At 43.4% G+C, this 16,563-nt stretch overlaps 1 protein-coding gene across 1 annotated transcript in view; it reads right to left on the bottom strand.

Moving 5' to 3' along the window:
• The window catches only part of LOC306919635 (CUB and sushi domain-containing protein 1-like), a gene marked incomplete at its 5' end in the record, with an annotated part of 687,041 nt that overhangs the window by 349,714 nt on the left and 320,764 nt on the right, over positions 1-16,563 (bottom strand). The window contains 1 exon segment of the mRNA XM_079496199.1: positions 7,182-7,303. Within this exon segment, the coding sequence (XP_079352325.1) occupies positions 7,182-7,303 (122 nt within the window).

Below are 16,563 nucleotides of genomic sequence, written 5' to 3'. Positions count from 1 at the left end.
GCGTGTGCATGTGTGCGCGCGCGCGTGTGTGTGTGTGTGTGTGTGCGTGTGCGTGTGCGTGCGTGTGTGTGTGTGTGTTTCATCCATCTACTCCACGGACCCACATACTGTATGCAAGGGATGTGCAATTGTTTTCTTGTGATTAGTTCTGAGACAAGGACACCCTTGAAACTATGTGACTTATATCAGCATAGTGGTTAAAAATAGTCAAGCGACTTTTCAGAATGTGCTCACTTGTCACTGTGTACATTCTGCACTCAGAATGCCCTGCGCTTAATGACTCATAGGGCTTTCTCTAGGAGGTGCTACAAGGTCCCCATGCCTGCTCCCAGCGTCTGTGGGAAAATCGTTTAAGCAAATGAAATCGGCATGCTAAACTCACTTATGCAAATAGCAGGATTTCATGTCCGTGGCCACTTTCAGTCGGCTAAGATATGCACATATACAGTATGTAGGCCTACTGTCTATAATGCATACTAATGGCTTATAAGTTATAAGTTGTTATTCCACCGTATGCAAATGATGGTTTAATTAGGGCTACGGTGTACGGTTTCTGGCAAACCGTAGACATAAACAATAAACAAATGCAGTACATAAATTGACTTGACGTTTTATTTGTTTCTTTCTTTCTGTATGCTTCATAACTCTTTTAGCTGCAAAACATAATTGGGAGCTTTACGAAACATAATTTCACCCATTCGTTTACACCTGTTCAAACTTGTGATGTGATAGTAGAGTTGAATATACAGCATGCTGACGGTGAAAGGTATGAATATTGAATAGGTATGAATGCTTTTCATTTGAAACTCTGTATGTGGCTCTGTGGGCAAAGCTGATGTTACTCCCACTTGGGCCTTTCTCGGCCCCACCCCCTCTCCCACTGTTTATATTGTGTTTAGTTTCCAAGATGGCCGCAGCACCAGGAGGGGGTGGGGCGGAGGTGAGCGGGCGGGGTCGACATATATGCCCATTCATTATATAGATGTTAGACGGATGTTAGACAAATAATACACTTCCGGAAACTTTGTCTGGCTGTACATGCACAATAAGCTAATTATTAAATTGCATTCAAATTGATATCTATATATCTATATATATATATATATATATATATATATATATATATATATATATATTTAAAAAAATCAAAGATAGATAGAAATATACTGTATAGCGAATATTAGAGCCCATAACCCCCCAATGTCACAGCACAATAGACATGCAAAATGTGCTCTGTAAAATGAAACCGTCATTTGCGCCCCCAGCCAGTGTGATTTCTGGTCTAGAGGGGCGGATTCAAATTTGCCATTAATGAAGGAATTGCATTTTTATAGCGCTTTTCCAAGTGCTCAAAGCGCTTTACAATGGTTCATTCATTCATACATTGGGAGGTGAAGCGGCGAACAGTCCTCACTTCACACATTCACTCATTGGAGGCAATGTTTTTGAAACACACTTCATAGAGTTATAAATAATAGAGACGGCACCGGAATTGGACAGATGGATAGATCAATTTATTGCAAATAAAAGTTTGATAAGTGGCGCGTTTCCAATCATCCAGAAGAGAAAGGCATATAACAGCACTGTGTTAAAATGCGATCTAAAAGCACGCTAATATGTTTAAAAAGGCAGCAGCATTTATGTAATGTGCATAAATATAACAAAGTAAGGATAAATATAATCATCGCCTGGTGCGATCTGCGAAGCGCTGCCTGCTTATTTTTTCTTTTCTTTTTTGTAACCCATTTTTCACCCGTGTGTCAATGATCTAATGTGACCCTGCAGGGTTCTACACACCCTCCGCCAACCTAGTCCCCGACTCCCCATATATGGGGGACATGGGGAGAGCAACGGACTTGAACTCATGCTTCCTTGCCTGAGTGTCCAAGTTGCTCCTTTACACCTGACAGGGGGGAGTTTCCCTGGTTGGACGTAGCGTGTGGAAGGAACACGTTATTCCAACCAGTTCCTTTCCCCTCCATCAGGCACCCGGCTGGCCAGGGGGAGGTAGTTTAGAGACCAGGATTACTGCATGTTTTTTGTGAGGGTACCTACCCTAGGGGACACGGGGAGAACATGCAAACTCCACACAGAAAGGCCCTTTCGCCAACCCCGCCTCGGGTATGGGCACTGATGACGCGGAGGAGGAAACACGCCGCCAGCACCCACAGCGTCCCGAGCGGGAATCGAACCCAGGACCTTCTAGCTGTGAGGCGACAGCACTACCAACTGTGCCACTGTGCCCTGCTGCCTGCTTCTAGTAACAGCAGCACTGCGGGGCCTGCCACTCAAGACGGCCGTGGCCACTCAATGCAAGTGGATGGGAGGGGAATTCCAGTGCCGCCGTCTCTATTATTTAGAACTATATGCTCCTACCGAGCGGAGGTGTGTAGGGCGAGTGGCGAGGAGCCCGTTTCAAAATGGGGTCAGTGTCTTCTTGCCCAAGGACACTTCGACATGTGGACAGGAGGAGCCGGGATTCGAACTGCCGACCCAGGGATCATTGGACGACCTGCTCTACCTCCTGAGCCACAGCCGCCCGAGATCCCCCGATCTGTGCACCCACCGCCGCCCCCACTTCTGGGCAGCATTCCTTTTCGGGTTTATGATCCGGTCGAGAGCGGATGATATCGCTACGTCATGTTGTAGTAGTATTGTTTTGTAGTCTCATCAGGCTGGAAGAATCATCCGGAACTTCCTTTTCCCCCAAACCGGAAGAATAACAATAAAAGCTCTCGTAGCCTTCGGCTTTTATTGAGAAAAATCGGTTTGAGGGGAAAGGGAGTTCCGGATGACCGATGACTACAAAACAATACTACAACATGTATCATCCGCTCTCGGCCGGATCATGAACCCGAAAAGGAATGCTGCCCAGGCTAGTTATTCGCTCAAGCATGTGTTAACACAGACACACACGCATGGGAATTTGGCCATCCAATAAGGTTCCGTTCCAGACCGGGTCACATGGCAATTTTGTAACACAGACCAGGCTTTCCCCCCGAGAACACCACATTTGGAGCGACGCCCCTCTGCACCGTTATTGGATGGCCAAATTCTCAAGTTCGCTCCCACTCCTATATGCCATATTTCCCAGCTCGTTCGCCCAGTTTATTCTTTTATTTTTGAGGAAGGAACAGCAATGTCTGTGACCCGTGTTCACCTATGTTTGTGTGTGATTCATTTGTGATTCATGAGTACCAGTAGTGGCACAGACATTGTACCAGATAGTATTGCACTGTTGCCTGTTAATTACAGAGAGAGAGAGAGAGAGAGAGAGAGAGAGAGAGAGAGAGAGAGAGAGAGAGAGAGAGAGAGAGAGAGAGAGAGAGAGAGAGAGAGAGAGAGAGAGAGAGAGAGAGAGAGAGAGAGAGAGAGAGAGAGAGAGATGCACTGTCGCCTGCTAATTACAGAGAGAAAGAGAGGCATAGACGATATATATTGCGCATAGTGCTCGCTCTGTTTACAAACAGAGGCAGCAACACAGCCACGCACACTGTATGCTGTGAACGGAACAAGAGTTTTTTTTTCCTAGGATGGCTGCGGGATTTGAGGAATTTGGAGCGCTGTGATTGGTTGTCAGTGGAGTAGGAAGCGCTGGGCTGTCGGAACAGCTACAAAAGTTACTAAACTACAGCAAAGCACAGGGAACTGGAGATGTTAACACCCCAGGGGTGAGTGGCATATGTAGCAACACACATGAACGCGGCGAGTGTGTGCATGCGTGCAGCCTACTGTAGTAGCAAAAAAGTAACGTTAGCCTAGCACGTAGCAACACACATGAATGCTGCGTGCGTGCATGAATGCGGTGCGTGTGTGCGCGTGTGTGCACGTGTAGTGTGTGCATGGTGTGTGTGTGCGTGTGCTTGCACGCACGTGTGTGCGTGTGTGTGTGAGACTGGGTCAGTGTGTTCTAACCAGGAGTTTAGTAATGTTAGGCTGCACTGGGAATTCCACTTCCACTTCAAGATGTTTTAAAAAAACAAAGTCTACAGTACAGTAACTATAACTAAAAACGCAGGGACAACGCTCCACACGTCCCAAACTCTTCTCCCTTCTGGCTCCAAAACTATGGAATGCACTTCCCATTGCAGTCAGAACTGCAGCCTCACTCCCAATCTTCCGCCGTAGTCTGAAAACCCACCTCTTCAGACTCCACCATGGCCCGTAGCACTTGCCCTAGCCTAGCCCCTTAGATAGCACATTATGTAGACTTAGATAGTATTTTAAACAGACTTATAGCTTGTTATGTAGACAGCTCTAGAATTGCACTTTATGTAGTCATAGCACTTTATAGTACACATGTATAATATATTATATAGTATAGTATGTATAGTTTACATAGATACTCCACTGTTACGTTCTTAGTTTACGCATGATTCATGATAACTACTTTTTATACATGTGATGTATGCCATGCTTTTTGTTTTTGCTTAATGTAAGTCGCTCTGGATTAAGAGCGTCTGCTAAATGCCTAAATTGTAAATTGTAAATTGTAGTTGCACCACTCGGTTCACACAGGTGTGATTTTTTGAACAAAACGGTCCCCGAGGATAGGTCACCATAAGCAAAGCAAAATGTCTGACAGGCTACAGGTGTTTTGTCATTGTGCCTCAGTTGGAGCCACTTTGATGAGGTGAACAATTTTATTTCACCTAGTGTGGACAATACAGCTCTGTTCCATTCCTGCTTTGCTGTTTATCTCCCCCCCCCCCCCCCCCCCCCCCCTCTCTCTGTAGATAGAAACCTTCGGTAAATGCCAGCAGCTGGAGTGAGCTGATAATCTGTCACATTCTAGCATATTGTTGAGCTGCTCTCCAAACTCAAGCACACACACACACACACACACACACACACACACACACACACACACACACACACACACACACACACACACACACACACACACACACACACACACACACACACACACACACACACACACACACACACACACACACACACACACACACACACACACACACACACACACACACACACACACACACACTCCATCTGCCCAGCCTTCAGGCTACACAGTATGTGCACGTCTGTTCTATTTGATTCAGTTCTGTTGTGAATGATGTGATTTCTCTAAGGTAGTGTTTCTTTATGTGCGGAAAGTGTTTCATCATCCTGAGACCAAACTGGTTACGGAATAATTTGAATTAGTTAGAGAAAGAGAAGAAGACGATCAAAGTAGAAGAGGTCATAGATCGATCACGGAATGCAGGTAAGTACGTGTGTAGTGGGTTGCCATAGTTACTCGTGCAGGTCAACCAATATTACTTCAGAGCAGTGCATCACCAGGTTATTTTTATATATTATATATAGATATTGTTTTACATAATATGTATATTTCTCTAGCTCTCTCTCTCTCTCTCTCTCATTATTCATATGTCTCGCTTACTTTCACATTCTCTTTACCTTCCCCGTTCAGTTCCAGATTCTCCCCCCCCCCCCCCCCCCCCCTTCTATCCCTGCACTCACTCCCGCGCACTGTGTTTCTCTGAGTTCCTCCTCCTCTCACATTCCCTCCCTCCCTCCCTCCCTCCCTTCCCTCACAGGTGACTCACAGACTCCATTTTCCTTTGTGTATCTATTGAAATCTTCAATGTCTATCTCTTGTCAAGTACCTGCTTGGGTATACACTGGCTCTTCTCTCACTCTCTCGTCTTTGTAGTCTCCATTTCACCTTCAGAACTGAAGACAGTAACTGAATATTCCTTTCTCTTCCATCACTGTGCCTCTCACCCTTTGACTCTCTCTCTCTCTGCCTTTTACTCTTTGTCCTGTTTTTCAAGTGCTTGAGGCATCGAGACCTGTTTTCGTTTCACCCTAACCTTCCTGTCATCATCTTCCAAATGACTGTTTAAACCATGTTGGCCTGACCTCGAAATTAAAAAAAAAATCTTCTAAATCCTCCAGTTTTCTGAAATAAAAATGTTCACATTTTTCAAAAATAGCAGACCTACAAGCTTGTAGCGCGCCACTCGGTGGCGCGCTATGAGCTTGTAGATCTGCTATTTTTCAATAGCTAAATTATAACATACAGTAATGTTTAAAACACCAAAAGGGGTTCCCGCCCAAAATGGGTTAAATGAAATGAAATGACATGCAGAGGAGAGGAGCTTTCGGGCAGGTTATACTGCAGTTCTACAGAATTTGTAAGGACACTACATTTGTTATACTTTTATATATAACTTATATAACGATGGCAACAGTGTTGAATGTGCTCTCCACCGTGCCGATATCGGCCTTGACTCGGCCACGGAAAAGACGCCGTTGGTAAATAACTGAGCATGTTTGGTCGCTGCCGACCTCGATAGCCGTCGATATCCGTGTGGTATTGATGAGGGGGGGAAATGCTAGGGGCGAAAATCTTGAGGTACCTGACAATTCAATTCGATTCCAATTAAGAGGGCTACAATTCGATTATGCATCACGATTCCAATACATTTTTTATTTCCCCCTCACTGTGTGATCAACAGTGCCATAATAAAAGCAGATTAATTTACTTCCATTATCTTTTATTACACTACAAACAATGCAGGTTTAAAATAAGAATTCTGTACCAACATGCAAAAACTAAAAACTAAATCGATCTTTGACATATGTGAAGTAAATACCTCTAGTCTGCTACTGGTGTAGCCATGGACCACATCATGTTTCAAGGCTGACAGGTGCAGAAGCATGCAGGCCTAAATAAGCCAGAGACATTTGCCCTCTCGCACATTTGAACTAGATACCATATTCTCACTCCCAATTCCTACACCAATCGATCATCTCCAAAGCAAAGCTATAGGAAAAAATGGTGTGTGTTTTGTGTTGGTGCGAGACTCCGGTGTTGCCAGATTATGTGAGTGAAACAAGCGACCAGGTCTATGAAAACAAGCCAAAAATAAGAGACCAGTTTCAGCTATTTTCAAAAAGAATCGTGAAAGAAAGCCCAAAAAAGCCAACTACACTTCAGAAACAAGCCCAAACCAAAGCAACCTGCAAAAGCAACCTGCAACTATGAATATTTAAGCGACTTCACAGGAAAACAAGCCAAAGATGTGGATGCAATAATGCAACACAGAAACACTTTTTTTGCCCTTGAAGTAAGAAGAATGTTCATGTGATTTCTTTGCCTGGTACAATACAGTTGGAATAAAACAAAGAGAAGCAGATATTGAGCTCACCTTCCCGGCGTCCATTGCAGTGACGACCCACACACAGTGTGCATTGTTCTCATATTGAACAGGGAAATTAGGAGACGTTATGACACCTCTGGGCCCCCGTAGATTACTGCCACAGGTACGGGCTGCAGAGAGAGAGAGAGATCAATTATTTATGTATTATTGTGCCATTCAAAAGTATGCTTGCTGCTTGTGATTGAACAGTACTGTGTGTGTGTGTGTGTGTGTGTGTGTGTGTGTGTGTGTGTGTGTGTGTGTGTGTGTGTGTGTGTGTGTGTGTGTGTGTGTGTGTGTGTGTGTGTGAGAACAATAGGAAAATAATGTAGAGAAAGTGATGGAGATTGACAGGCTGTTCAGGAATGATAGCATCATGAAACAATGTTGTTACTTTTGTACTATTATAAGAAAAGACAAAAAAATTGTATTTATACTGCGCATGCACGCACGCACGCACGCACGCACGCACGCAGCAGCACTTCATCACATTATCAGTTTTCGGTACCCAGCGTTGGCCGCTTTATTGTGATTGTATGTTCCCGCTTGAATATACTTCCATACCTCTCTGCCTCTCTCTCCCTCCATCTCTCCATCCCTCCCTCTCCCTTGCTCTCTCTCCCCGTCGCACTCTCCTCCCTGCTACCTTCCTCCTCTCAGTCTTACCGTTCGTTACCCAACAATAGCAATTTGCGCTGACGTCAGCCTTTGATTTCCTCTAGTAGTCGATAGACATACCGATTTGTGCTGAAGTTGTGCATGTGCAGTACATATATGGGCATATCCACCACACACCACACCTTGAACATTACAGTCAGAAAACAGCATTATCAGCCAGCTTGCCCATAGTGTTGTTTTCGTCGACTAAAACTACCGTTTTACACAGAGGAAAAACTGAATAAAAACTAAGCGATGATGACTAAACTATGACTAAATACATTGAAAATGTTGGCGAATACAAACTGGACTAAAATGTTAGGGAGGGCCTAGTGGAGAAGCGATCCAGTGGAACTAAAAGAGAAGTCATTTTGTGCTTGGTTGCATGCTGAAAATTGCAGATTTACAAGCACACAACGCGTTGCAGCGTGTGTGGGTGTTTGTTTTACTTTGGAGGTTTAGAAGTTTACTTTCAAAATGTACTCCTTACAGATTATTCATGTAATTAAAAACGAATTGCTTTGATTTTCTTTTCATTAAAATCTGTAATCGTATAGCAATTCCATTCTTTCCCATGGCACCGAATATTCCCACAAGGAAAGGAATGTCAGTTATTGCAACTGGTCGCAGATTACTATGAAAACCTGCAAAACCTGTCAGTAGATCCGTCCGTCACGCCTCCAGATGTTGTCAGTCTGTCATGCCTCGAGACACACTCCAAATATGGCCGTCTCCATATATGAAGATCACAACACTGCCCTCATCAAACCCTGGATAGCCATACATGGAGAGGACTGGATCATCATCGAGATCTGCATATATGGAGCCGGCCAGCAACTTTACATCTTCAAACCTTTAGGCCCTAACCACACCAAAGCAAAGGGTCAAGACGGTTTTAGCGTTGCCCCTGCGGTGTGATATGTCTTGTTGCACGTTGACCCACGTTGACCCTAGTGATTTAACGTATGGAATTCAATGGCCCAAACCACACCAAAGGGTCAAGACGGTTTTAGCGGCAACTCCTTGCAACCATTTGGACCCAAGGAGTTGCATCAGGTGACCCTTTGGTGTGGTTAGGTCTTAAGATCTCCATATATGGAGCTGACCTGTTCTGACATTTCATAATGTCGATGTTGAAGGATCAACATTATTATAATGATCTTTCCCCATCCGTCCTTCCTCTTCGATGTCTCCCTTTTGACTGAAACCTGTCCATTCAAACTCATTCCATATGTTGATCTGACCTCATCAAATCCTACCTTCTGTTGTCCTTGCTTACTGTAAATCTCTCTGGATTAAGAAAGAGCGTCTGCTAAATGTATAAAAGTATCCCGTACCTTATTATTACAGCATCGCTCAGTACTGTGAGTCAATATTACCATTTTATGCAATTAGACTGTCGTCCCGTCTCCAACGTATAGATCGATAAGCAACCCCATGCTAATCACTACTAGAGAGTCAAACATGCTTGCTGATGCCATATCCAACACTGCGGTAGCAAGAACATGGATGGATTATGTATTAAACGTGTTTGAAATGCGCCAATGTGTGTGTGTATGTGTGTGTGTGTGTGTGTGTGTGTGTGTGTGTGTGTGTGTGTGTGTGTGTGTGTGTGTGTGTGTGTGTGCGTGCGCGTGTACGTGTGTGGCGTGTCGACTTGCTGCGCTTGCAGAGTACAGGTATATGATCATGCTATGGCCTCAGGCGTGATTTCTGATCACACACACACACACACACACACACACACACACACACACAAACAACATGGCTACACTGGGACAAACGTGCACGAGGCCTTTTTAACCTTTCAGCCACGGGATGTTTTGCTGAGCACACAGATGTTGTGCGCAGCGTTTTTCTGCTCCAAACTATGCCCTGAAGCTTAAACAAAACAAAAAAAACCTCAGCGTTCCTATACATCCTACCAAATGGAACCGTACAAATGGTTCCATTTTGGTAGGTTCAGACTTCACAGCGTTTACTAGTGTAAAGCTCACAAGCTCACTGTGAGCTTGCAGATCGGCTATTTTCAACAAGTGTAACATTCGTCGACTAAAATTTAGTCGACAATGCAATGTTCAACATAATTTTACTCTTGAGAGCTTAAAATGAAACCAAATGGACCATAAGGGTCCATTTGGTTTCATGTTATGCTCTCAAGAGTTAAATATCTATAAAGGGTCCATTTGGTTACCAACTCGATATCATTTAGGGACCACCTGGAACCCCCTCAAGGACCACTGGTGGTCCCCGGACCACTGGTTGAAAACCCTACAGTCAGGAGCCAAACTCAACATGTGCTGCAAAAAACAACACTGGCTAGGGTTAGCTGAATGAGTCTGACAATATCATGCAGGCAGCAGGCTACCTCAAATAGGCTACTTACTTAGTTCAAGTCCCTGTGTAGCCTACTTATTTAGAGTTAAGGTGTTAACAAGGCCTACACTTATTTTGTCTTGAAACACAAACAAACTAGCATAATGCTAACAAACCTCAGCCAGCAGGTCTGGTCAATACTCAATACAATACACATTTCACAGGCTTTACTATGACAATACTTATAGGCTAAGAATACCATATGCAGCATATAATGCAAATAAAACGTTGCAACTTACAATATGCTGTCAAAGGCACAATAAGGAATGTTTCAGTGCATTAATCAGGAGCTCACGACATACAGGACACCTGGCTATTCTCTAAATTCGTCCAGTAGGTGGCGCCAAATCGCACTTGCATGGAAAGAGGTAGAATAAATTGCAACTTTTTCTTCACTTAAATATTTCCTTTTTTTAAATACTTTATACCTCTACTCCACTACATCTCAGAGGCGATAATTGCACTTTAAAAAATATATATTTGACATGTTTAGTTACTGATTTGCAGATTTAGATTATTAATAGTGACATAAATAATAGTTCTACCCAGCAGTATGTAATTATAAAGCACCTTTAACAGCTGCAACATAAAGGTGATGAAGACATTAATACATTACTAATTAAAATCCAATAATACGATTAGTGAAATGGCCCATTCTGTAATAACTAATAAGTACTTTTGTGCCAATACTTCATATTTTGAATGACCCTTATTTGCAAGCAACGGAGCTACTTAAAGGAGCACTTCGCCCAATTTTCATTATATAGGTCCTCGGTCCTCGCTAATGCTCATTGTAAAATACTACTCAAAGTGAAGGACTGTTGTCCAGGCCTTAGTTGTCTGGGACGCGCCACAGGGTAGCCATGTCCGAACATGGAGTCCAAGATGTCAGATGTGGATGCGTCAGTCAGTTCCATGTATGCATGGATCTCTAGGTGATCTAGGACATAACTGTTCGGGCTATATCTTGCGCCACCCCTTACCCCTTATCCCTATTTTTTATCCCCTTACCCCTTGGCCCCTATTTTGAAAAACCTTTTAAAATAGTTCAAATGGCCGATATACTTGAAGCTCACAGCGTGTCAATGTAGATCGATTAGTTGAACATTTGGAAATGTTTTTTGTATGTAGTAAAAAATGGCAAATAAGTTTAGGGATACGGGGTAAGGGGTGGCACAAGATAGGGCCCTTTATCCCCTGAGCAAGCAGGCAGGCTCTATTAGCTCAATGGTAAAAATGTCAGGACTTGTGCTGGAAAATCCGGGGTAGAAGAGGAAAGTTATAGTGCCGTTTTAATGATCCAAATCTGCAAATTAACTAATTATCTTGAAAATGACTAAAGCTCAGAGGCGTATTCACAATAGGGCGAGGCCAGGCCGCCACGCCTGTCCAAGTCTAAATCTCGCTGTACTGTTGAACGCCTGTTTTCTAGTGTACAAAGAGTAAAATGTGCACGCAGAACTACAATGACAACCTCTCACCTAAATAGTCTGTCTCCTAGCGTTTGAGAGAGATTTAACTGAAGGTCTGAACTACGATTCTGTTATAGAGATTTTCAAGCGAAAGCCCCGCGGTCTCATGTTCTGAGACATCACTAAGTGAACATGAACACTTTGATTTTGCTGTTAAGCGTGAACCCTATATCATTTTGCTGTGAAGCGTTTGATTTTGCTGTGAAGCGTGAATACTATTTGATTTAGCTGTTAATGCATGCTGCGCTGGCGTCATGTTCGCCTTATCTTGTAATGCTGCTGTTGCAGGTTGGTGCCTTGCGTGGTTTCCGCCGACATCGGTGTATGAATGTGTGCGGCGGTGGCTCAGGGGTAGAGTTGCCGGATCGGCGGATGGTAACCGCAAGATTGCCAGTTCGAACCTGGGCTCCCCCAGAGTTAGTGTCGAAGTGTCATTGAGCAAGACACTGAACCCCTAATTGCTCCTGATATGCAGGTTGGTGCCTTGCATCAACCTGTTGTTTGTTTTTTACTGTTGTTGAGACCGAAGACAAATTTCCACACGTGGGCAATAAATTAAACTAACTAACTAACTAACATGGTTTCCGCCGACATCGGTGTATGAATGTGTGTGTGAATGGGTGAATGTAATGCACAATCTCTAGAAGCGCCTTGGATAAAGGCGCTATATAAATGCACCATTTTACATACTGTGCTTTTTGAGAATAAAAATACATACATTGAATATACTTGCATATTCTCTTGTTTATTTTATACTTAATGTATAAATTGAATTAATTTACTGGTTTATTTGATGCTGGATCATTGGCCATAATCGCCATTATAATAATACTATAAGTATCCTATAATCTAAGTAGCTAGATTGTGACAAAAAACAGAGGGAGAAAGGAGGGAAAGAAATACCTTGTTTTTAATATTGATGTGTTCTTGTTGCTTTCCGCCTTATATTTTCGCCTGGCCTACTTGTAATTCCTGCATACGCTACTGCTAAAGCTGTCAAATAATTGTAGCGATAGTAGGCTATTGTTTTATGTACGTGGCATTTGGCTGTAGCCTGTAGGTATAGTCCTATGATAAGTCATCATATTCACATGGCGGCCATTCATTTTGCTATTAGGCTAATGAAATAATGCCACCCCAGGTCTCTTCCCAACCCGCAACTATGACGTGAGAGCAAAATGTCAGCTGTGTCAATATAGTCAATAATAGTCAGTTGCTGCTATGACTGCATCACATGTCAAAGCTATTTCCATCTGTACAATACAGTAGCCCAGGGGTTCTCAAATCCCCCAAAAATTGCAACTGAATGGCTGGAAAATGGAAATGAAGAGTTTACATACCGTAGTACAAATAGTACATGCATAAACTTTCCTTGATGATTATATCTGGTTTCAGTATTCATATCATGGTTGCAGTCAGCAGTATTCATTTATGATGTATTTTTTCTAGTATCAAGGTTATTTTTGCAGTTTGTATTGGTGGTGGGGAGTGGGGGGCCGGGGCGGGGGTCGCGAGACATGGCCAAAGCATTTCCGGGGGTCCCCAGCCAAAAACGTTGAGAACCCCTGCAGTAGCCTACTGGGTTAATAAAGTGCACGTGTCTGACTGTGGTTTGTGCACCTTTAGTTAGGTTCCTAAGCTGTGAGTTTGTAAATACATCAAAGATGCGATTATAATCCATTTCTAATGGATAAAGCCTTGGTCTGGAAGAGACATCACCATGTGTGTCCCCAACGTTATTAAAGTGGTTCAATCCCATCCCCCCCCCCCCCCCCCCCCCCTAGATTCAAGAGACGACGCACCAACCTCGCGTCACCAGACTTTCCAAGACGCACCAAGTATAGAGGGTATGGTATGCGCATGCTTAAAGTGAATGGCGCATCGAGTGGCACATCGAGTGGCAAAGCAACATGCAAAGTGAGTTTAACATTGTTTAACTTTGTTTAATGCAATCAGACAGGACATTTCGGTTTGAATGCATGCGTTGTCAAGGCCAGAAAGTAGTTTTTTGCCACTCAGTAGGCATTCCTGCATAACTTCCGGGTTTGATGATGATGTCACACGCATACCCTCTATAGGCCTACCCAGTGGTCTAGGTTTACTGGCATGCACACTTGCAGCAATAGGCTATGGCTCCAGTAGGCTACTGCTGCTGTGAGGTGTTCTGCACACAAGAAGAATGCCTCCTCCTCCTCCATCAAAGAACAGATTAATTCGTCCAAAGCAAACTTTTTAGTTTCGCTAGTGTGCAGTAAAGATGTTTGTCTGACTACGGTGTTTTAAGTCTAGATTTGTGTTTGTGTGTCTAAAACTCTCATACACTATTTAACAATAGGCTTAGGCTATGCAGCTGTTCTGTGTGCATGCCGCAATTTGCGCAATGCGCGTGCACGTGTGTGTACGTGACGTTCCGTGGTACCAGAAAAAAAATCACCATGACACCACTGTATATATAGTAGTAAGTAAGTAGCCTTGCCGAGCCATGAGGCCCATAGGGCAGGAGCCTATCTCCTGTTTCTGTAGCGTGAGGCAGCTTGATGTACAAGTACACCCCCTGGACATGACGCTAGTATGTCGCAGGGACTTACCCCCAATCCAACCCTTGATGCTGAGTGCCAAGCAGGGCAGGGAGGCACTGGGTCCCATTTTTAGAGTCTTTGGTATGACCCGGCCGGGGATCAAACCCCCGACCTCCCAGTCTCAGGGCGGACACTCTAACCACAAGGCCACTGGTATATATAGGACTATGGTTTACTTCCTGCCTGGGGTCTTCCTATATGTCTCACCAGACTGCTCGTCTGCATTTAGCATTTTGTTGTACAATGGTGGCATACAAAAATACTGTCTCGCATCACAACACATGAGCTTGTAGATCTTCTATTTGTTATAATCGTTCATTAATCGTGACGCAATTGACGCATCATCCTGACATTGATTTGAAGTCATGTCGCCGCGCTACCCCTATCAGCCCATATCTTATACAGCTATAGCTGACCAATCAGGGCAATCTAAAGAGCCACCGTGCTCTGAACTGTCACTATGAGTGACCCCTCTGGACCAGGAGGAGTCCGTCAAAACATATCCGCCCATATTGCTGCGTTGATGCTATTTTATTGTCACGCTTGTGACTAAATTGTTACTGTACAAGCAAGTAGCCTTGGGAACCAGCGGTTCCTGAGCCATGTGGCCCACAGGTCAGGAGCCCATCTCCTGTCTCTGTAGCGTGTGGCAGCTTGATGTACAAGTACACCCCCGGGGCATGACGCTATAGTACAGTATGTCGCAGAGACTTAACCCCAAACCAACCCTTGATGCTGAGTACAAAGCACAAAGACATGCATTGGGATTGAACCCCGACCTCCCAATCTCAGGGCGGACACTCTAACCACAAGGCTTATGTTTTGTGACTATTGTAAGGATATAGATGAACAAATCTATAAAAATGCCATGTATGTACAATTGAAAGTCAGAATCTCCAATAAATCTTTTTCTATGTACTGAGATCACTCAATGTAGATTTAGATTAGTCTTTAGGGTGGTTGTGTTCCATTTGATATCCTTCGCCGATCACAGCAGCTGCTGTGTTTGCACATTGTTGTACTTTGCCCTGCAGATAGCCTGGGAGGTTTTTTGTGTCATTAGACATGATTTCAAACTCTTCTTGGGTGAATGTAATCTGTGGGAAGTACAGTATGTGTCTCTGATGTTGTGGTACAGTGGACAGAGTAATTATTCTATTACACAGCTGTCATGGAATTGATTTTTTACAGTTCAGCAAGTTGACTGCAGTAACTGTAAATATGTTCACCCTTTCCCCATTGTATGTCTACAGAACACTACAGTACTGTACGTGACTATTACATGATGCACGGTGTGAGATTTGTGGCTCAAACTACCTCCGATTTGTGACTACCTGGAGCAAGTCAGGCCACACAGTAATGACAAAACTGCTGTAGGCAATTATATTCTGTTCACATCATCACTGAATCTGCTTATTGAATACTGAGAGTTCAATTTGCCATCGTGTTTATAACCACAGGCTTGATCGCGACAACAAACACTTGTGTTAAATAGTCGTGGTAAAATTATACTAACCAACCACACGGAAGGTGAATGCAGTGGTGGAAAGTAACTAAGTACTTTTACTTAAGTACTGTACTTAAGTACAATTTTGAGGTATTTGTACTTTACTTGAGTATTTCCAATTTCCAGTAGTTTTACTTCTACTCCACTACATCTCAGAGCCAAAATTTGTACTTTTACTCCAATACAATTATTTGAAAACTTTAGTTACTAGTTACTAATTTTGATTAGAAAACATACATTAACCACTTCAACCACTTCAAATTTCGACCATTTGAAAATAGCAGATCTACAAGCTCACAATGCGTCGCGTTGCGACGCATTGTGAGCTTGTAGATCTGCTATTTTCAATATATTTTGTACACATTTTGAACTTGTGAAATGGCACATTCTGCACAATGAGTACTTTTTACTTTTAGTACTTTAAGTACATGTTGATGCCGATACTTTTGTACTTTTACTCAAGTACATTTTCAATTCCGTACTTTTACTTGTAACGAAATAGTTCTAAATTGCAGTATTGGTACTTTTACTTAAGTAAAACAATTGAGTACTTTTTCCACCACTGGGTGAATGCATGAGCTAAAGTGTATTGTGACATTCAACAGCAGGAAAAGAAAACACTCTGGCACACTGGACTAATCTCAGAGCCTTTTTGTAGTGCACTCACACCGCAAATGCCGTCCTTGAACTAATAACATTTATAGACACTAACAAATAACAGTTGTGCTGTCCGGTTTAAATTGAGACTAGTACAAGTGTCTGAGCAGTCCTTGCAGGGGAACAGCTCTGTTGACTGGATG

Source organism: Electrona antarctica (genome assembly GCF_951216825.1).
Source record: "Electrona antarctica genome assembly, chromosome: 3".
NCBI lineage: Eukaryota > Metazoa > Chordata > Actinopteri > Myctophiformes > Myctophidae > Electrona > Electrona antarctica.
The sequence above is the reverse complement of the archived record's forward strand: the minus strand, read 5'-3'. Positions and strand labels throughout refer to the sequence as shown.